This window comes from Botryllus schlosseri, chromosome 11 (assembly GCF_051294905.1).
Source record: "Botryllus schlosseri isolate E-star chromosome 11, Bs_hap1, whole genome shotgun sequence".
NCBI classification, from domain to species: domain Eukaryota; kingdom Metazoa; phylum Chordata; class Ascidiacea; order Stolidobranchia; family Styelidae; genus Botryllus; species Botryllus schlosseri.
This window is the reverse complement of record NC_137246.1, coordinates 15,665,013-15,688,727: the sequence shown is the minus strand read 5'-3', so window position 1 is coordinate 15,688,727 and position 23,715 is coordinate 15,665,013. Positions and strand designations below refer to the sequence as shown.

Here is a 23,715-nt window from a genome sequence, read left to right as displayed (position 1 = left end):
GAAACATTGCGTCTCCTATAGCGTGAAAATGCCAAGTGTCGGTTAATATAATAGTCCCACAGGCAGCCACAGTGCACGCTCCTAGACTAAAGCATCCAAACGGTTTCATACGATAGAAGTTGCAGTTCTTTCATATTTGCTAATGTGTTCCTTATAGGCTACATATATATTTATGGGGGGTTCCCGCATTATATATCAATGAATCGGGTTCCAATAAATCGCGCGATGCGCAGAAAAGACTGTTACAAGCAGGGCTTTGGAGCCGGAGCAGTGCATTTTCACCAGAGCTGGAGCCGGAGCTCTACATGAAATTCAGCCGGAGCTGGAGACAGTTATTTGAGGAGTAGCTCCGGCTCCGACGTATTTCATAAGATGCTATTATATACGCAACAACCACATCTGCTGATTTATCATAATTGAACAGCAGGCCTGAAATTTAATGTTGTGCGCAGCAATGGCATAGAGTAAAGTGTGTTCTAGTGCAACTATGATGTTATCGACAATGGGAGACATTCATACACTTGGGGGCGCCAAAACCTCGTCCTAGTGATCCATTGCTTACATTGGATACCGAAAGAAACGTCGTCTTGATTTGTTGTCTTTTGACATCCCTAGCGTAGCTGGTTGGAAGTCAGGTGCCCCTACACGGTAAAGAATGACCTAATAACACCTTGAAAGTATTTTCCATATTTGATGATTGCTGCAGATGGCTATTATCTGAAGAAAAATCACAGATGGTATGCCCAAGTACAAGGCCAAATGACTTGCGCTTGTATGAAACTATATGTTGTTTTATGCATACATTTCGTAATGTGCACATGGAAAATATAGAGTTTGACCCATAATTTGTTCCTAAATTTAGGATTCTGAAGTTGCAAAAGTTCTACGAAATGTATTGGCGTCCTTTTTTGGTGGTCAAGATTGTGTCACCGCAAGACGAAAAACTGAAAACTGCTGAATGCAATGTAGCTTTGAATATGATTTTTTTGAGCAAAACCGTTCATGCCGTCGTGGTGATTATTGTTATTTCCAAATTTCATGATTCTTTCTGTTGATTACGTAGTCTACCTATATATTGGGAGTTTTTATGTATCTCGTTTAGTAAATGAAAACAAAACTTGCGTCTAGACTCTAGGTAGTGATATGTTTTCTGTTCAGTCATCAAATCCAGTACAGTGATATTCCGGTTTATTATGGCGGCATCAATATTGAAGTGGGAGCAAGAAAATTCATGCAACACTAATAGTAATCAATCATTATCACTAACCAAGTCTGCTTCAGCAAACAGAAAATAATAAAAGCATCAAATGCTGTTATGTAGGACTATATCAAAGTCTGTCTTTCCTAAATTTAAAAATCATAAAGCAGATAAAGACTATTTCATTTTTCAAATGAAAGAGATTGTAAGGCAAGACATTTTGAATGATTTTGAATGTCCTTGCATAACCAATAACCCTTTCAAGGTGTACATGTTTTGAGGAGATGGAGTAATCCTCTACCAGCTGTTCCTGAGAGAGCTGAGTCATGCCTTTCATCAAAGTAGGGGTGTTGATTTTCACATCGAATGGTGCAAACCTTGCAGTAGGTATCCTTTATCAGCCATGATACTGTCGCCCTTTTCAAACATTGCTCTGGCTTCGGCCAGCAAATCAGATTGCTCAATTATGCTGTGGTCACTAACGGATCCACCATAGCAGTCACTTATGAAGGAGACAGCACCCGTGGGTGCATTACCAATTAATACTTCCATGGTATTTCCATTCTTTCAAGTGGAGAATGTAACAGACTGTGCAGTGTGCATGGATATCAGATGGCTTCTCAATTGGGATTTCTGTAGAGTCAATAATTATCTCGTTGATGGATATAGTTTTTTAAATCATCTGGCATGGGATCCAATATTACTTGTTTTGAAGGCGAAATTAGTAATTTTGATGATAAACAGTACATATGCTTGATCCAAGCAAGCATTAATGATGCGGGAAGCTGTTGATTCTGAAACAATACCAAGCAGTTGATGATCAAGAGCTTGATTAGTGTCATAAAAATCTTGCTCTTCATTTGAACACAACGTACAGGTGTACTCCAATAGATGAACATCGTACATTGCAATGTCCTTTAAAAGCAGAAACTGTTTGATGTCATCAAATCCAGTAAAGTACCATGCACTGCTTTCTTATCATCCTTGATATTTTCTAAGCTGAAAGCTGGCATTGAAGCACCTAGTTGGCACTGAATGCCCATATTTTCCGAGTCTGTTTGAAATTTCTGGTCACTATGTGTTCCGGAATGAATTATTTCAGTAGGTTCTGGTGTAAATGGGTTCGAATTGTTTGTCTTCCTGACAGTTTTTAGTGGCGTTCTTTTATCATGCTGAAAGACTGATGGGACTGCCTCCTGTCTTTCAAGTTTCATGTTCGGCTCATATAATCACTTGGAAGAAAATGACCATGGCAAGCAATGTCTCTGCCCTCTGCCCAATGTCTCTGTCCAAAGCTGTTTCGTTTTGGAGATGGATCTATTAATTGCTTCTCTCCATTTCATCAGCTTCCCTGGTGACGTAGGAATCAAATGACCACCAATCCGACTCGTGCAACCAGGTACACAGCAATATTGTGTCATTTTATAATGTAGATAGATGATAATACAGTCTATTAAAATGAAATATATATGTCACTCAGCTAATATTCAAACGTCACTCTCTGGAAATGAAATATCGGTACACGAAGTAACCTGACAATTCATAAATTGCACTGAACTCAATCATCAGTCGTAAATATGTTCAAACTCCGTACATACAAGACATTAATTCTGTTACCCGAATCCAACAGGCAGTGGCTGACGTGGTTTCTAGCGAATATAGCTGTAAGTTTTGTTTGTTTACTACGGACGATAGGGCGTGGTGTTGGCGCCCCAAGTGGTTTGTGAATGTCTCCCATTGACAAGTATTCATTATGACGTCACAAGCCGGCACGGCGGCACCTATGTCTTCGTTGCTACATCGGATGTTACTGACGGCTGACAGACTCTAGATTACTATAGATAACTAACCTATGGGTAGATTAGTAATCTATATAGACCAGGAATGGCCAACCTTTTCGGCTAAAGGAGCACATGCAATTGACGAACGAGTGCGCGGTTCACTGGCCGCGCCAAGCGGGTAAAATTTTCAAAGTTTACGATTAAACTAGGTCAATAATATTATTACTTGAGTAGCCTATATTAGTAAGGGCAATTTATGAAATACTTCACAAATCTGTGAACTATATTGTTACCAAACAATTTCTTCACCAATATGTCTGTCAAGGTCTCTTATAACATATGTTAAAATGTTAGAGTTCAACTCTTGTGGGAAACCAAGAAAAAAAAGCTGTTAAATTTGACAAATTTGAAAAAATAAAAAAAATTAAAAATTAAAAAAAAATCTTTATCGGCTATAGGTGACTATAAGGATGGGTTTAATAATGGTTTTTCATGATTCTCAATTGATTGGTAAAATTTACATTTTACTACAGACTGTTTTGTAGAAATATACGTAGGCTAAAAGTAATAGCACTGATGGCATAGTTATGCTGTCATAAGTACACTGTTCACTGTTCAGTAATTCGACACCGAACGATTCAAAAAATTCTGTTTACCGTAATACTGGATAAAACACACATATATAGGCTTAAAACCAGTACAGTAATTCCTCAAATACCGTACTGAGCCATGCAGCAAGATGTAAGATGGACGCAATTGTACCGAAGTAAAATAGCGAATATGAACCGAGCACGGCCTTGTGTGAGTTCATTGTCGATTGCTATTGAGTGCATTGTCGCTGTTTTACCATAATTTCTGATCTTTGGCTCATGGATCAGCTTGGATCAACCTCTCATCTATCCAGGTATAGCTCACTATGAGCAGCGGTTTGGGTTATTAAAGCCAGCCCGAGTTTCAACATTCCAACTGGAATGGCTGGATGAAGAGAATCAATGCTAATGATGCAAAACAGCGCACACAGATCGAGTTCCTTCCAGCTATTGAAGGAGACCCTGATTACCTCAAAACCTTCTTCACCACTCTTAAAGAGTGCATACAGCGCGCTGGGGTCGCTATAGTGACCGTCGATCTTCCGATTCGGCTGAAGGCTATATATATATAGCCTATATATAATGAAGTAGACAAAATTACCAGTCATTCGAAGGTTGGGTGGTTTTCACCTATTGAAATATCATCTTGGACATGGAACATGGAATATTCTCGGCTACTACTATATGTGATCCAGTTGATCTATGCTGGAAGCACAACAACCAGCCATATCATGGATGGAGGATGTTTTGACTAGGCAATCCGCGCTCACCTCCTCATCGATGCAGATTTCTATCAACATACCATGGAAATTGCCTTAAGCATGGTGACATGAAGTCATTCATGGAAAAGGTGGCTGATGGGGAATGGGAACCAGACACTGTCACCCAGTAGTGCGAGTATTTGAGCGAATGTTTGAAGTAACGTTTAATCGATTCGCAAAAAGAGGAAGAAAACCTGCACTCTAGGTAGAGTACCACTACATGGTAGATAATATGCCTAAGGTTTTTATCATACCATAATTGGAATCTGTCCTGCATTGTTACCAAGATGCTTCACACCTGCAGGCCAACATCATTGGTTCTCAAGCTCTTTTCGACACGCCCCTTGATGATAGTAAAAAATTTTGCCCCCCTCTTATCGTCATATCGAAAAATATGAAAAAGAGCAACCAGTATGTTTGCAATCCTAACGCATTGTTGGGTGGCACGGCTGTTGAGTGTTGAGACACTTTTCAAATATGAAGTTCTAGTTTAATACTTTAAATAATTTATTTTCATGGTGTTTGTCGACTACTATGATCATTTACACCGGGCCGATATTCTTCATTTTTATTCCGGAACTGTCGACGACCCACTTTTAGTCTTTTTGTAAGAGGAGGAGGATATAGATAAACCTCCAACACTTACGTATAGGAATTCTGAAGACGACCTCGGTCCGACTCGAACCCGCAACCCATTGGTGTTGCTGCCGCGGATTATACCACTGCGCTATCTCGCCATTAAATAATTTATTACACTTTACCATGTGTTTGTGCAATGATAACATGTATCACATAGATATCTTAGAGAGAGAGAGAGAGAGAGTCTTTATTTTCATCGAACCAAAATACATAACAAACGGCAGTGATGGTGGTACAGAAAATATGCGTGCACAGTATTCGGTATTAGATAGGAATGATCGATAAGACCGTGAAGGTCATCTAGTCTGATCACACCAGCATCAAACAGGTACACTTGACTCAGAACAGTCTGGCTGTAAAAAAATGTTTAGTTACGAAAGGAAAATAGAAAAAAATTAAACAATGGTAGCGATTTTGGTGCCTAAACACGTCTATTACATTGAGCTTAGCTCGAACGTACCTGACCACAACCTAAATCAAAAACCAATGCCAACTACACGTAGGCCTACTTACCAGTTACACTTCATTCAGGGACATCTTCTTATTAGTGCAAGGTTAGGTATCACTCAAAATCTAGCATCAGTGTGTTGATAGTAGAGTGGAATTATGACATTTCAAATCGAAATATAGGCCTAATTGGGATTATTGCCATTGTTGAAACGTGGAAGTTTCCGCACAAATTAAACCCATTCGAGTTTGAGAAAATCAGGCGGCTTCGTGCCTCGCCTCAAATACTTTCACAACCCCTACCCCCAGTTTGAGAACCACTGCATTAGAACTTCTGCTGAGCACGTGAACCACGTTGGTGAACCGAATAGAGGAACAATGAGGGAGCAGCTGAAGTTAGGATGGCTATTCAGATCAACCTGGATGTAGAGTCAGTGACGTCGACCATGGTTTTCATGTCACAGGTGAAAGCCCTGTCATCGCAAAGGAAATGTCTTAAGGTTTACGAGTAAAACAGTCACCACATTGAAGTTGTTCTACCGACTGATCATTTTCACCCAGCGGGATTTGGATGTTGCGACAAGCTTACAGTATGAGTTCACTCCTTTCCCGCTGTCCCTGTTTAGCAACAAAGATCAGAAGATGAACAAGGCCACCAATGCACAATTTTCGAATACAACCCTGTAGGCCTAATCTGACCCACTTGACTTGACTAACCATACCATGCTGTACCCTCATAATTGATGGTGGAGGGCTTCTGTACATGATGAAGTGGGAACAACGTCAGACATGACAGGGTATTGCCAACAATTACCCAAGCTACGTGCAGTATCGGGGCCGTTGCTTTCATAATGTCATTGTGGTCTTTGATAGTTACAACAGTTAACCAAAAGATACAACATGTACTCAAGGAAGACAGCGGGATGTGTGATCAAACAAGAGACACTATACCTGTAACGGAGGGTGCAGTTGCACAACGTTCACTCCGCCAGTAGGCCTACCTGCAGACCCGGGATTGGATTATTTTACAGAACATGTCTCCGAATCCCACCGATTACGGATGGACAATAGACATGCATGATCATGGATATGAGCCAGTTCCAACACTGGAACCGTTGGCTCCTGATGAGCGATTGCAGTTCACAAACTGTAGTTGTCATAAAGATTGCAACGACCGAATGTACAGCTTCAAGAAGAATAAGATCGCATGCCTTTTTTACTATGGAGTATGTAAAAGCCTTATAATGCAAAAAATTGCAGTTACGATGATGTTTAGTCCGATGAAGGCATAGGCTTTGCCTGTTGAAATGTCTGATATTGTGCCTGAGAAATAAGCTACCTCTTCAGTGAACATATCTATGCGAAATAAAGGCTATTTTGCGCATGAATATAGAAATGGGTGTGGCGTGTTTCACAAAGCAGAGCCTGTAGTGAAATGTAAGTGATAACAATCAATTGAGAAGCATGGAAACCCATTGTTAAACCCGTCCCAAGTTACTTGTGGGCGATAAGATTTTTTTTAATTTTTTTTTCAAATATTTTTTAATTCGTCAAATTTAACAGCTTTCTGGGGGATTTCCCACAGGAGTTGAACTTCAACATTTTAACACATGTTACTACACACCTTAACAAACATATTGGTGAAGAAATTGATTGGTAACAATATGGTTCACAGATTTTCATAAGTTTCCCTTACTTTTTGCGGGTCTACTGTATACCGCCCGCTAGGCTCAGTTTGCAAGGACACGACTATTCGGCGTCTGGTCACATCGATATCGAAGGTCAACGATATTATGCGACAATCATTTTGTGCCTACATTTCACCGTCGATGGTCCAAAAATTTCACTACAATTTTAGTTTATTGTAATGTACGACGATTTACTGAAAATGTGACTGGAGCCTGGATCTGCGACTTCGTCCGAAATGATCTTTTAGTCATCAACATCCCAAGTAGCCTATCGCAGCCAGACTTGTAATTTTTGGTTGGCATTGCAAGTTCACAATCTGAGCAATTCATTTTCGATAATATAATAGGAAATTACCTCGCGGGCCACGTAAAACCCTCTTTCGGGTCACATTTGGCCCGCGGGTTCGCCACCCTTGATATAGACACTTAGACAGGCCCATTCGATAATTTCAGAGCCGGAGCCGGAGCAGTGGTAATAATGCGGGTCCGGAGCTGGAGCTAATGTATGATAAAAGAATGCTCCGGAGCCGGAGCAGTTTAAATTTACGGCTGCTCCAAAGCCCTGGTTACAAGATAAACAAAATTCTACGAGATTTCTACATTTTAAAAGCTTCTGCTTTACTTTTTGCGAAAACATGGTTACAATATCTAGTTTGCGTCAAATCATTTAGCGTGCCCTGAAAAATCATCTTGCGGGATATTTGTTCCGGCAGTTGCCGACCCCCGCAATAGTTCTCCGACTTCACAGCCTTCCTTCTTGAAGGCATGCAATCCGAGCTCGTCAACTGGATTGCCATGCCATTAATTCGCCTGTCACGCACACCTATGCACAATAGAAGATATGGTGTAGGCTTGATTGTATTTACAGCAAAACAAACAAACATTTCAGTTCACAAAAGCGTGCAGTGCCACAATAGCAGATTATAAACGAATTCAGCAAAATTACAAATAATGAGATCCAACACTAGCTTAGCACCATACCGTATACATTTAGAGATATCTGTACAAGAACTACAGATAACTACAAGCTACTTTCGGGACTTCAAAAAAGCCCTATATGAACTGAGTAAACTCGCTTGACATCTACAAAATTACGAATAAATTTTCAAAACACTAACAGTACCTGGTTGAGTCGAGTATATGTGGTCATATGAAATAATCGGACATATCATCAGTAGGCTATTCAATCTTCGTAGATACACATTCAGAAATGACACTTGCATCATCAACATATGAAAATATCTTTTACACGACAAAGGTCCCAATAGCAAAGTCACATTCTTCTCAGTTATGACAAAATAAATTTGTTGCACTGTTTATAGCATGCACCAACTTGCAACCTAGCAGGAATAGGCGAGGTTTCATATGCTAACTGAGAATTTTGTACATATGTGCAACATAAATATTTCGTGCTCTGAATAAATTGTCAAAATCAGCCGATAGCCAAGTAAGGTAAATAAAATTTAATGCTAGTACCGGTATAAGTAAAAGTACAAAATATTGACAGATTGAAAAAATGATGCTAGATCGGGCACAATGTAAGTCGCCGGTACACAATAGTTTACGCAGCTACGCTTAGTACCGCCTTCAACGCCAGCACGAGACACACCACCATCGTACCGAATGCATGGATTGGATAGAGATCACTTCAAGATGTTGATGAGTAGTAGCAGTACACAGCACAGCTTACAGAAAAGCCCGCTTTCCCTGTACAAAGTCCAGGGAAACTTGAAATCCTTTTCCGAGACATGATTGCATAAATTAGTATTTCCTATAGCCGTTCATGCGCAGTTACGCTAGACGATTTGCCCGTGCGATCGGATCTCGGCATACTCCACCGGTTCCTGATATGGGGGTCGCGCCCTCGGTTTGGAAGCTGTGTTCAGAAAGACATGATGAGAATAATCACCCGATGGAAGAAAATATAATGCTTACGGTTATAGGAATGGTCGAGGCTAGCATACTGCAGATTGTCAGTGTATGGCGGAAGCTGTTCGTCCATCGGAGGTTCCTGAAAGATGTATGAGAATGTAGGGAAACATAATGAATTTGCCTGGATCTTGTAATCTATACTGTCACGTTGACAGAGCTACTGATTTTTAACGAAAAATGTACATGGTAAGGATTCTGTCACAGGCACGGGCGTGACAAGCAGGAGAAATGTGCCACTGTAACTGTCAGCATGACTCAAGTCAAGTCTTTCCGAAGACTTAATTTCACTCGAGTCACTACGCTAAAATGACTCGACTTCGAGTCAGTTCAAGTCGTTGGATATTCTACCTCGCAAACCTGTCACAAGTACTGAAAAGTGACTCGCTTCCAGCCATCGGGCATATCTCGACACAAATTCTAGTTTCGTTACTCTGGGATAAAAAAAACTAAATTCGAACCTTCGAGTATGTCAATTTTACAATTTATTTACATAATATTGACGCATTCTTTTGTTCTTTGAGGCCTGCACTTGCGTGTTCGCCTGCAGTGAAACTTATCTTCATAAATTTCGAATTGGTTTTAGCGTCACGCAAAAATAGTTCTGTGGGGCATAGGAACATTCCGGGTATCTTCAAAGATTTCTAATATTTCTATCGGGTCTGCGCCCTTAAACTTCCATTGTACTTAGCATGGAGCCTGTGAGCAGCATTCTCAGCAACTTACACAAATCAACTAGAGTCATATTGTTGTTTTGTTTAGCAGTATGAATGATGCAGACTCTATCAGGTGGCTTCACGCAAATGAGCGCTAACACCCCTCTCATTTTTCTGTTTAAAATCTATCAACTCACATCATATCTTGGCTGTGTCTGATAGCCCGGGTACCGATTTTCAGGTCTGTCGTAAAATCGGTCATCCACGTCCTCCTCATGACCCTGCATTAGGCGTCCTTCCTCGTCATAATCGTCCTTTAGCGAGCAAGTAAAATTTGTTTATCACAAGCACGACAAGCTATTTACAAAAGAACTGATACTGCAAAGCTGCAATCATATAATATTACCTCGTAATATCCGGTCGGCGGAACCTCGTAATGGGGATCAGCTGCTGCTGGAGGAGGCTGGGGTTGATTTCGGTTTTGACTGCGACGATGAGGTGATGTACTCGGTCTTTTTCGTCGGTGCTGTGAGCACACGTACAGAATTTATATGAATACCGGAAAAGAGCTAAACGATGTGGGAACAAGTCAGGGGACTTCTAAGATTCTAGTTGAAAGTCTAAATTGCTGCGAGACAGCGAACATAAAAGATTTCATATTTAAAAATATTTGCGTTTTAACAAAATATTAGCGTCCAGAGTTAGTGTTACAAACAGCCAGATTGTTATCAAACCAGTTACCCAGGTCCACTATTTTGTAACCATTCGATTTCACACTAAAATCTGATTATTAAAAATATCAGTTAAATGTTTTTATTTGGAAACTGGGCATATTATTCGGAACTCCAAATGACTGTATTGGGGAATTTTTGCAATTAACTCAACAGCATTTGACGTAACATGCTGCAAACTAAAAATTAATGGTCAACATTGCACGGTGGTTTGCAATCTTTTATACAACTGAAGTCTGGCATATTCATGCTGAAATTCATATGATATATATATAATACATGAATAAATGATCGGTTTAATCACAGCAGTTTTAGAGTTACTCGTTATTTTATCGAAATGCATGTGGTTGACGACACACAGATGCTCATTCCACAAATATCATGACTGTGACAAAAGTCACAGGTGTCAGGGACTGCTTCAGTAAGATAAACTGATCGCTGTATTTCTGACATGACACGAGTTGCTTCAAAAATAAAATGAGCTTAGGGTGCGTGAAAAAATAATAACGGAACCAAATGCAAGGAATACAGGTGCAAAACCACAACGTGACCTTTTGAATACCCAAAGAAAACATCTGCATGCAAGCAAAACAGGAATTCAAACATATGTAAAATGAAGTTATGGAAATAATTTGACAAGACAACAAAGTTCAACGGGATGCCTGTCACACAATGTAACACCTACTTCTGCGAATGAATTTCTCCAATAGGGCTGTAAAGCGACATGAAAAATAGTTTATTACTTCACCCGTGTCAAAAGGTCTGAATGAAAGCTTTCAAATAAATCAATAGCGTGCGATAGTTCACGTTATTATACATTTGTCGTTCTAAAGGACACAGATTAATGCACCATACCATAAATTATTCAACAGCACATTTCGAAAATATGTCAATAATATCTATATAGAGAATCAGTCATGGAAGTTCAAGCGCTTAATCTCTCCTATAACAGATGACATAATCAAGAGATAAATACCTTTCCGCATTATCAGTAACCGACTAAGCCTATGTGGTAAGTGCAGGCCATCGACTGAAATTGATTTCTCTGAGCAGCTAATATATGCGAGCGCGAGGGCCTGACAATCATTCGAAATTCAGTGAATAAATACTTTGGAATAGCACCGAAGTCAATTTTGGTCATGGAACAAAGTCAATTACAAAACATAAGTAGTGACTCACTTTTCACTCAGATATATTTAACCTTAATTTGTTGTGCGTAACTGCAAAAGGGTGCCAATTACGAGTTCATGTTAAGCGGAAGCGAATTCGACAGCTATTACAGATCTCATATCTACCCATTTTACTGACAACTATGAACATGTCCAAATAAGTGAGAAATATTCAATAGGTCTTGAATAATAATAAAAATCACAGTTAGTGAGCCAGTGATGTATCTTCAGAATAATGTAGCCCAACTCATGTCTCAATGACTCATGTCCACTGTGTCAAAATTATTATTCAAAGGAGCGTCACATATGAGAATTGGCAGGTCCATCCACGCGAAACAAAACAACAGTCAAAATAATCATTTTTCAACAGTCAGCTGCTTTTGCTCACAATACTACAGCAGAAAAACACCACCCATCCGTTACCAGTCTAACCTCGACAACAAAACAACCAACCACACAAAGAAATCTGTGTATTTTTCTGAAAGAAATACGCGATATTCCGTACTAACTCTGAAGCCATGTCACTTGAAAATATTTCCACAGTCCATTCAAAACAATTTACCTTTACCAAATTCAACTGAATGAATATTACCTGGCGCTCAAGATTACCAGGCCGCAAGATTCAACCTATACACAGCGACACATGCCACTTTATTTTCACCTCTTGTCCTTATATGTTGTGTTATTTTCTGTTGCTGTTCATTTAGAGAGCACTGTACGGTGTACATGCCTGTTATTTACATGTTCTACGTGGTGGTGGGTGTCTGATTTCAAGACTTCTCCAAGTTGTTTCGGCTCCTTCCTATCTTATCATTGTACCGCAATATCTCGTGGTGTTTCGAATTGATGAAAATTATTAGAATGCTGATAATGTTACAATTCAGACACAGCATAGCAGCACTGACAACTTCCAAATGCACTCTTCCCGCACAACATAAAGTATCCTAGGAATCTATATTCTATTCCAAACTTATCACCACACAGTATGCTCAATTAATACATGGAATTGCCGAATAGGGGATCAGTTTCAACTTATCCATGGAGCATCGCGGCGAGCCCACATTAATAATGCACAAGACATCAACTCTCGCGAGGAACCGAGCATAATTGAAAGTAATAGAAGCACCGAACACTATCGGGCAATTGCGCAGGCATGTCTGCCAAGAATCGCGAAGTATATTAAATGTAAAACGTTGTAAAATTCAGCAAATCGATAAAATTGTTTTGACAGACTTGTTCTGCAGTACTTGCTCGGCCGAGCCTAATCCTATGCGCTGACAATTCAATCAGAACAGTCGCTCCGTATATTTTATAAAGGACGACACAATATCTTCACATTTACCACGGACAAGCGGGAAACTAAATTACTGCAACGCTACCAACACAATGAAGAAAGATTACCATTCTAAATAACCATGTTACAAGTCGCCAGAAAATACATAACTATACCACCTACGAAAGAAACAATCCCTCTACAACTCAGTGTTTCCTACGAAATCACGCAATCTTTCAGAAGTATAGCTACTTGACTTACAAAAACATCAATTTTTAAAAAGCTGTTTTTACAAAAGAAATTGAACGAGTTTTGGCTGTCTGCTTCAAAATCCTATTTCATGATCTATGCAAAAACAATCAAAATTATGACTATGACTATGCGAATAAGGCTATTCTTTTTTGACTGAAATTGTACTCTGTAAACGAGAGACATTGCTTGGAATTGATGACAAAATGCGGGTTGTTTGTCAAAAAATGCAACCTCGTTTCTGTTGCATATGTTCTGTTCGTATAAACAACTACACCCATATTTTATAAAGCAGCCTTTCTCGGCCTAAATGTGCAGCGACGATTCTGTAATTTTTCTAGTGTGTCATAAGCTGAAAAGGATTGGGAATCACTGCTTTACAGTCTACCTACATACAACATCACTCAACCGTTAAAACATACTTGAAAGTTGACGGAATTTTTACTGATGATCCCAGTGGTAGGCTCGCCGTCGACCGAGTTAGCCGAGTCCTGAAATTCCACGTCATGGCCTTCTGTGGATTCACCGACATAGGAGTGACTCGAGACGCTCTGTTCATCATCATCGTCATCGTCTGGAGGAGGCCGGTTAGGTTCGGGCGGAGCGTTCTTGTTCAGACTCGTGTTGGCATGCTGGATAATGGGCCGACCGGACGACCGAGACCAGCTGTGCAAAATGACGATAGAATAACACAGTGAATAGAGTCGGCCATTAACAAAACAGTGTGACAGTATCGGAATCGATTAGTTATTACCGAGGTGGTCAGCCACAAAGTACCTCATAACCTCAAGTTCATTAGAATAGCCCACTCCAGTAGATTTTGACTACTTCTACCTCAGTCTCTAGGCAAAACTAAGTCTAGAATCACTTAAACTTCAGTACCAGCGTTGCCTACTTTGACTACCTCTGGTTATTACAGCAAAGATATCAAGGACCCCCTTGATCGCACGTATACGGACAGACATGACTACCGCAGCACATAAGGCAAAGTTACTTGTCTTGACACAAAATTACAGTGTCCTTGCAACTGTAAGTCAACAGATACGAGAGCAGTTTGGTTGTTCAAAAATAACTTTTTTTCCAGATTCTGGACATTTGCTGATCAAACTGTCAGGTTGCCCTAAAAATGCTGCACACCAAATTTGGTTCAATTCTAACCTAAGCGACCGCAGAGCCAATTTAAATTTTTAAATTTATCATGAAAAATTGAAAAAATAATTTTTCAGAATTTTCTGTCGACCCCATGAAATTGTAGAGTTCCCTTCAAAAACGATGCAAAACAAATTTGACTCAATTCCAACCCGCAGAAGCGGGGTATTTGAGTTTTTCATTTACAATTCTGGGATTATCCACCATCAATGCTATATTTGCAATTCCAGAACGTTTAACTGCTATAACAGCCCTAACGAGTAGTGAGTATGCTAAACGACTAGACATTGATTGATTACAAGAAACTAGGCACATTTTGTTTTATTACTCATTACTTGAATTTGAAATACCGCTGCATGTGGCCTACAAATCCTTCTGAAAAAAGGTTAACTCACCCATCGTCTTCAGTTTGCTTGACGACAGTCTTTTTCGGATAAGGCCCGGTGTCTGTTTCTCTCATTTTACGGACGCAAAACCAATAAAAGAGAGCCGCGACAACCGCGATCAACACAATACATCCGATTACAATCCCTATGATCATTCCAGTATTGGCGGTGCTAAGAACTGAAACGAGACGCGCCATTACAAATACAGGTCAAAACCACCGCAAAGTATGGATCTGCACCTTCGACATAATGAATCGCTTCGGTCGTTGTTATGTTCCGACTCGTATCCGGTTCGATACCGTTAGACGCGTGGCATATGTACGTGTCGTTGTGATGAGCGGAGCTGTCCGGGGATATGATCCGTATCACGCTTTCGCCTTCGGTCTCTGTCGGCGCGGGATTCCCAGCCGGCATGGTCCATGAAATTCTCGGTATTGGATTGCCTTCGGCCTTGCATCGCAGCTGGGTGTTTTGGTTGATGACCTCGATTACTGGTTTCGACGGAGAATCTGGTGAAGTTAACGTTACCGGTACAACCGCAGTGCTTCTCAACCCTTTCTAGCTTGCAGACAGGTAAAATTTCAAAACAAATTTCCCGGACCAGTGAACTTTTAAATTCAATATTGACCCAAAATATGATCACGATGAAAGTACACAACTGAATAGTGAATATTCCAGACGTCAATTGAATACAAAATTGTGTTAGTTTGGTTTCTTTTGAAGAATCAGTCATTTTGCAGTTTGCTAGCCTCTATTATACTATTAAGTGCTGCTGGTTTTCAACAAGCTGCAACCTACTTGAAAACATTTTGGTACAGCAGTGTGACATATTTGACATTGACATCGATTGCAGCATCACGATGTACGCTTTGTTTGAAGTAGAATACCAACTCTACATTACAACACGATCCGAAAAACAAGTTCAAAATTTATAAAAACAATTAAACTTGGATGTTCTGCTCTGATTAATCAGCTTCAAACTTCTCGCACCTTGCAATCAAGATATAACATTATATTTGGAAGGCAAACAGTTAATTTGACATGGACTGGCCGGTTGAGAACCACTGAATTGCACATAAATCGTTACTACTAAGCTATGAGAATGACGAACAAATGTCGAATAACTAGGCCCACACATTAATATTGAATGCAAATAAAATGCTTTAATTACGTGTGGCTTATTCGAGCAAGTGAATGCGCTACAAATCGATTGAATACACCAAAAGGTCATAGTGAGCATGGTGAGTTGTGACTACATTTCTGTTGACTGTAGTTGGCTGTTCGGACACTAATACAGACACCTACTTTACGGCATTACCAGGTTGAAGTATGCGACATTGAAGTGCATACTATTTTATTTACCTTCAAAATTTAGGAACGCTACATCATTCAAACAATATACGACACATGTTGGAAACAATGTAGCACTGAGAATCTCAGTAAGGCTACTTGTAACCAGAGTTAACCCGAGAGTAATAGTAGCCCAACAATGGCTATGCTATAATAGGTGACGCCTATCAAATATACTTGTTGGATTAAATGACGTAACACGCCCACACTAGCTCACTACAGTCTTAATGGCACTTCACGGAACAAATATAGCCTCTCAAACAATGAAGGCAAACCTTGCAAAAGAAAGCGAAGGTAATTCAGAAAATGAAAGAGAGAACTGGCCTGTACGTATTACCAGTTGTTCTAGCTATCTCCACGAATCATAATATTGATATCCCAACATCCATCATTTACAGCCATTCAAGATTGACTATGCGCGAGATTCGAACCCGGAATCTGGTAGGGAAGAAATGTTCAAATAATGCTGGTCCAGCAGCAGATAATTACCGAAAAATAAAGCCTAGAACAAGAGCCATCTAACCTTTATCAGTAACCAGAACGCTTCATGGAGAGACATGTTAGTAGGCCTACATCTTTGAGTGTAAGAAACATCTCGATAAAGCCATAGCACGATAGTGTTTTCCTATGTATGAGATCAGGCGCTGAAGGTATTCAAATATTCTACGACTAGCACTCGGTGCAAAATCGAATACATCAAGTTCTGAAGTTTCCCAGACTTGATCACCACACAAACAACATACGACCGATACCAACAATGTTATAGGAAAACTGCAAAAGTTCAAACTCACATTTCACATCAAGGTAGAGCACGGTTGAATTAAAGCCCATCGGCAACGATGGATGTTTGACGGTGCATATGAACGGTTGCTTGTCAAAATATTTCGTTGGAACGATGGACAAAACGGCATTTGTCGTAGTGAGTCGAGCATCATTTCCGGGGTTTTCGTTTCTGAAAAATATTACAACTGACCAACGGGATTCGTACCGTTACATCTGTCAAGCCGCACACCTACAGATATCAAAGCAATATTCACCACTGAAAAAACAGTAGGCCTATCTCACATTGACTAAATAATGAACACAGCAGAAATCTTGGCTGAATGCATCGCCTTAACTTCAAATCGGTTCTGCATCACCCGGCATGGTATGCTAACCATACTCTTCATAACGAGATTCTGAGTATGCTAAGTAAACCTCATTGGCTCCAAACAAAATAGTCTGTATAATGGCATGACTTACTTGGTCTCATTAAATGCAAGATGTCGATCGCTGGTCCACTCCACTGTAGCAGGTGGTCGAGCTGCAATACATTCACGTTCATGACACAGGACATTTGCAATATTATAGCAGTTAGTACAATTCACGTAACTCCCATATTTGGATTTTCACAGCCCACATTCAGGTCATGAAGCTTAGTTAGGAGATAAGTACATGGCGAATTGCGGAGGGGGGATTGATAAAGTCAAGGCGGTCTCAGAAAAATAAATGAACCAACATTTGATATTTGATATTGTGATGAGTGACCGATTAGTGATTGATTACCCAATCATTTGAATTTGCAATGTTATAGAATGCCTTGGAATGTCCTGGGAATTCAATACATAATTATGATAAGACGGTGTAAAGACTGTAACATACGAACTACTTTTGACAAAGTGCTGAGTTTATCTGGATGCTTGTACAGTCAATTCCTCAATCACAAGATTTCCATATCTTCCGTGCTACATCAAGCACAACCACTTTAATAACATGCCACTTTGTATGATAATCTAGTTAGGGCTAGAAGACAATTATATTGACGATTAATCTAGATTTTTCCACAACCTATAAATTAACGAAAAGAAAATAATACAATATCATACTATATCAAGAATAAAAATCGAAGTACCGCATATGTAAGATAAACTATATCAAAGTGCAGTTCAGAAGATGCATTTTTCAATCAAGCTTGGAATCGTATTACATGCAAGTAAGATAAGCTTTCCAAGTTACGATTTTCACTGTTCAAATATTAGAATATGCCCATCATGCTTTCCACTTCTTGAAATCATTTTTGAACAAAATTCTCCACTCGAGTGTAATACATAATGCGAGTGTGAATATTATTTACCATAATTAGTAAACTGAAAAGTAAGCTATTACTATAAAAATAACCACCAACCGTTAGAGGCTTTGCAGTCGGCGGCTTCCATCATGCTGTTGCCAGATAGTAGCGAAGGATTTGACAGCCCAACAGAAATCTTGGGACGTACTGGAAAATTAACCGATTTTCGGTTAGCAAATCCCGACAATATCATTAGATGACGATTTCGTACCCAGGACTTGCAGTTCAGTTTCCAATGATTCATCCATAGATTCTAACCCTTTATCGATACAACTGTAGTGCCCTTCATCTTCTATTTCAATATTCTCAATATTTACATTGTTTTGATTAATTTTTAACCGCCCGATGTATCTGGAATCGATTATTCTTGTTTCCCCACCGTTAATCTGAAATATCATGAATCGATGAAGGAAATTATGAATTTCATGTTGCTCAATCCTACCGGATGTTTTGCAATTAGTTTCGCATCTCCGTCTCCGACTGTGACGGTAATCTCCAAATATTCTCCTATGAAGCCAGAACCGATGCAAAGCATAGAAAACACTTCGCCTTTGACAATTTGTTTTTTGTCTCCGGCCACAAGAGGAACTGAAACGGATAAAATTGACGTTGAGACAGGTGATGAAGATGTTGAAAGTTTGATTAATTTTGTTTGGTTTGTAAATTAGCTATTATTGTCATCAGAATGCACTAGCACTAACATGTATTTCGAATGGAAAACAAATTATGCTATTATCTGATGACTTCCGATGCAATATTATTTTATTTCGGGAGAATTCATGTGCATTTCTTTGGAAAGATGAAACATGCAATAAATTCATTTCATTCATTCAGAAATGCAGCGACAATAACCTGCGAAAGGGCAATAACCAATGCCCCAAGTTTTGTTCAGAGGTCTACGGAGTGTCTTGGAAAAACGCACAATCATCTATCAGAAGCTGTACATCAAGTAGGCCTATGTATTTTTCACGGTGGATATTTCTCCAATCCGTTGTAATGGCTTTTAACAACCAGCACAAACTCTAAGGCAACTTACAATTACCCAATCAAGGTAGATATGGTAGGCCTTACTTTAACTTTCACCAGTCCTATTTATCATAAATGCCCCACATACGGTATGTTATAAATGCTGTCATATATTGGCTTCAAGAAATCATTCAGGCGTACTCATACTCGACAATAAAAAGTAGCGAATTAGACTGATGCACATTTTGAAAGGCATTTAAGACATCAAATCACTGATAGAACAGTAAAATAGGAAAGAAATAACCGTTTTTAGTGAGTGTGTGCTATCATAGACACAAGAGAATCGGCACTGAAAACCAATTACAATGTTATATCAACGACATGATAACAAACAAATGCACACCTAATCCACGTTGTAAGACTTGTATGAAGAACATTACCTGAAAGTATCCCAATCACCGAGAATGCTCGCACCATGCACTGTCCTAGAAGACGCATAGTGATTACTTTACAATGATACAGACTTCACATAAGTCTAAACAATCAGAAAGAAAGAACATTAGCATATAACAAGAGTGTGTGAACAAGGGAACATGTATTTATTACACCACCGTACTTCTATAAATTGAAGTTATGGTCATTTGTGAAGCTTGTGAAATAGTTGAATGTAATTTGCTACATTATGATTTAGTCAACTTTTATTCCAGCAGGCAAAGATATGATTGACCATTGATCACAAATCCTAAACAATTATATTATGAACACACATATTTAAAACGAAATTCACCTGTACCATCACTCAGAGAGCCAAGACATAATTAATTTACAACAGTGTATATTATGCAGTTGTTTTGGTATTTGCTGATTACCTTGTCTGCTAGAAATATTCGTTTCTTGATATAGCTACTCCTTAGCGAGGGAAGAAAAACCTTCAATGCTAGGTTGTAAGCTGTCTAATGATTACCCATCAGTTATAACTGAACTGATAGGTTTGGATGATGCTTCAGAGATTGGCTGACATACATACTTGAATATATATCTCACTTAGAAGAGTGTCATACAAATGTACGGTAATAACCAAATTGAAAAAAATATTAATTGTGTTGGAGACATTTTGACAATTTCCTAGATGACAGTACTAGTCTTCCCAATCAAATTACAATGCCAGGTTTTATAAAACGGCTTTGATATCCAAGATTGGTCGAAGCTGCACATTACATATTCCATAATGTTTGACAATTGACACCACTGGCCGAAGCGTGGCAAACACCTTGGAGTTTCATGATATCGGTCAACCTCACCTACACTAGAAAGTTCATCTAATTCTAGCACTCAGTGTTCAACAGTCCGATTACCAATTGGTTAATTGCATGGATGTCAACATTTAAACGATTGAAGCTGTCAAGCTTGTTCTACGGATAACTTGTTCACTTTTATCAACATGTGATCAAACAGGTATAGGCTACTCACTGCTGAGCCGCGCGAATAGAGTACTGTATGCAACTATACACACCACCATTGATTGTTTGTTTGTACTAGAAACGGAGAACATATGAATACCGAGAAAAGCCATGCGGGAAGATATAGGCTATCCATCCAACTTGTGTAGTTATAAAAATATCCTTGGCAATCCGACAGCAGGCAATGCAGTAATATGACACCATACTGTACACCTCAAAATGGAACCGCTGTACCGTTTATCCGATGAATTGGGGGTGTAAAAGTGGAAGAATGGCTCCCCGTGTGACAATCTTGCATATTTTATAAAATATGTATGTCAACTGGCCGCTAAGCCCCATCGACAGAAAATTAAAAAAAAACTTTCCAGTAGCAGGCGAGCGATTTTATCTCACAGAAAAACTTGAGGCGACTGCATGGATGACGATTAATCAGACTAAGCTCTAATCATCAATCCTTTAAGCACCGATTTATGGAGGAATGAGATTGATGAGCAGCATTGTATATCAATTTCCGATTGATTGATTTTGGATTTATGACGCATTTGACACACACTGCTTAGATATGTAGTTCATGCTACAGTGATAGCAACGACAAAAAATCTTGAGAGCAGGCTTTAAATATAGAAGGTACGGTACACTGATACTGCTTACTGCTGAGAGAGAATACCTATTTCATTGCACTTTGCGACAATGCTGTGGGTTGATCATGACATCGCAGATGATGTCATTTCCACTAATGTACGTATCGTTGTACTGCATGCTCATACCTATGCTGCATTACGACCAATGGAGGATTCAAAGCTTCCAGTGAAAAATAGTATCAAAACTATTATTTCCAGTGACAAAAAACAACTCTTGGTGGCATGGAGCAGTACTCGAAAAAATCATCTCTTACTACCCGACTCAAATCATGAGAAGTAATACTCAATGAAGATTGGAGTAGTCGAATCATTGAGCAGAGCTCTACTAACGAGAGTAATGACTTCAAGACATTGTAGAGCTTTTGTCTCTGTTACGCTGCCGTATTATGCCAGCACCAAGCCAGCACACTGTAAGACCTCTACAATACTCGCAGAATACTGAGAATCCAACAACTCTATACCAGCCATATGTCAAACTGAGTTTCGGTTGTTAGTCGGATTGAGACCTTCTGATATCTTGCGTGACGACCACTCAAATGATGTCAAAATACGACCTTATTAATCCTATAATATTACATATCATTATTAGGTCACTATTCTAGCAACATCTTCATCACAAACAATGGAATCGGTAACAATATAATAATAGCCGATTGAATGGTCATCAACCACTAAAACGGTGGCTCCTAATCCAGGGGCCACTATTGGTCCTGGTCCTACTCCTATGACTTGTACGGAATACAAGATATTTAGCTTCCTGTAAACGTAGACACCCAGAGTGGAATTGGTGGCAACGTCACGCGCAACTTTTCGTTCAATTACTAGATTATTCTATGCAAGAAACCCTTCTGTCACGCGCAACTAATTGCTGAAAACAACCACTGTTTCCAGTCTGGGTAGACACTTGGAATCTGCATGGTACATTATTCTCAAATCACTTGGGTTTCCACGGATACGATTTTGGGTGACGACAAAAACAGGTTATGGTAGCCTACTGCCGCACTGCGAAAGCTCTATACATGGAATGGAAGATGTGAAAAAATATATATTTACCACAACTCACATAGCCCTACATACCTTGAAAGCAGTGTCTGTTTTCGGCATTACGTTACGTGTGATAATAGTTACTTGGATAGAATAATCAATTGAACGGAAAATTGCATGTGGCGGTGCCACTAATCCTACGCTAGCTTACAAATGCGCATTTCATGTATGGAATTATTCAATAAGACTTGGTGAACTCGGAAATCATGCAACAGTCAGAACACAGATATTTGCATTCTATTCATTGAAGATGAACACTGTACCTTGCATACTGACAGTTAAGGCTTGGGTTTTTTTGCCTCTGTAAATAACTACCTTCCGTTTTTACTTGAAAATTCAGCAAACCTGTCTGTGTCTGTGTACACTTTTGCCCATCTCTGAGTTTGGTGACTATGAAACAGACTTGCCACGTTGCTACTATTCGTGACTACAGTGAAGATGCAATATAGTGCTATTGGACGGTTATAATGTGGCATCCGAACATCAGAAATGTTCAGTATTGGCTGTCGTGGGGATTATCCATTATTTGAAACTCCAAGGATATATACTTCCTGTGTGAAAAATCTCAACTTCGGATAAAGATGATGGATACTGTTATAGTCCCTTTTCAATTACTTCGGCAGTACCACACGGGCCGTATAATCTCTAGTACCAGACTTTTAGAACCATAACGTACGGCACGCGCACAAAACGTTAGCAGTTTCTGTCTATTCGGAAGGGAAATGTCTAAACAAACAAAGACGTCTCTCTGGCTATCACGGTTCGACGGAACTATATTCTGATGAATAAACCTTGATATCTTTCGAGTCTAGAGTCGCTAAATGAAGGCTGTGTTGTGTATTAATCAGAGTTTTAAAAATTGCTACAGGGCGAGGCGCTCTATACGACTAACGTAGCAACGCAACCTTTTCTAATTTCTAATCTAATGTGATGGTATGAAATTATTAGGCGCGATCAGTACTAGAACGGAATCCGCTAGATGGAGGATTATTCTCTGAGATTACAGATAACTAACCTCCGTAGGTTAGGAGATACGAATGGGACGGTATTTCCGTAGCAATTTACAACGTAGCTGGCATGGAGAGTGGGCTTTGTAGCTGGGCTACGTTGTGAATTGCTATGGTATTTCACTATAGAGATTGTCTATAGTAGGGTTACCATATTTTGGAAATCTGAAGAGGACACTTTTTCAAAATTTTCAGACTGGCAAATAAAATGGCAAATTTTTCCCACTTCGTGGTCTGTTGACTGAAAGAAAAGGTCAACTTTCCGGCCCAGCTCCCGAAATACCCGCCGGCTTGTTACTTCGGTGCTGATTTGCTGTATCGAAGTCGATTCTGCCGTAACCAAAATTCTCGAAAAGGAGGACAAAATCAAAAAAAGTTGACATTGGGGTGTCCTCCGAGGACAAATCCTCTTAAAAGAGGACGTATAATAACCCTAGTCTATAGTCTCCATAATTTCACCATGATAAATTTCATTACAACCGCTATCAAAGTTA

At 39.5% G+C, this 23,715-nt stretch overlaps 1 protein-coding gene across 2 annotated transcripts; it reads right to left on the bottom strand.

Moving 5' to 3' along the window:
- Positions 1-7,946: 7,946 nt before the first annotated feature.
- LOC145451133 (uncharacterized) lies at positions 7,947-19,611 on the bottom strand. Of its 2 annotated transcripts, XM_080329630.1 has the most exons (14): positions 19,510-19,611; positions 18,546-18,691; positions 18,315-18,489; positions 18,161-18,250; positions 17,239-17,299; positions 16,788-16,948; positions 14,886-15,155; positions 14,656-14,824; positions 13,534-13,777; positions 11,106-11,132; positions 10,096-10,215; positions 9,887-10,003; positions 9,040-9,115; positions 7,947-8,980 (listed from the first exon to the last, which is right to left on the bottom strand). In XM_080329630.1, the coding sequence occupies exons 1-14, from the start codon at positions 19,565-19,567 to the stop codon at positions 8,901-8,903; spliced, it is 1,794 nt and encodes a 597-aa protein (XP_080185756.1). In that variant the 5' UTR covers positions 19,568-19,611; the 3' UTR covers positions 7,947-8,900. The 2 variants fall into 2 exon arrangements, with proteins under 2 accessions (XP_080185756.1, XP_080185757.1); XM_080329631.1 differs by lacking the exon at positions 11,106-11,132.
- Between the last annotated feature and the right edge of the window lie 4,104 nt (positions 19,612-23,715).

What these genes read in the sequence shown, in the direction of transcription:
- LOC145451133 (XM_080329630.1), bottom strand. Translation starts at nt 19,567, where the DNA reads ATGCGTCTTCTAGGACAGTGCATGGTGCGAGCATTCTCGGTGATTGGG. An exon ending in AACTAATTGCAAAACATCCG is followed by an intron (nt 18,490 to 18,545) that starts GTAGGATTGAGC and finishes ATGATATTTCAG; the next exon opens with ATTAACGGTGGGGAAACAAG. An exon ending in CTTGCATTTAATGAGACCAA is followed by an intron (nt 16,949 to 17,238) that starts GTAAGTCATGCC and finishes AATATTTTTCAG; the next exon opens with AAACGAAAACCCCGGAAATG.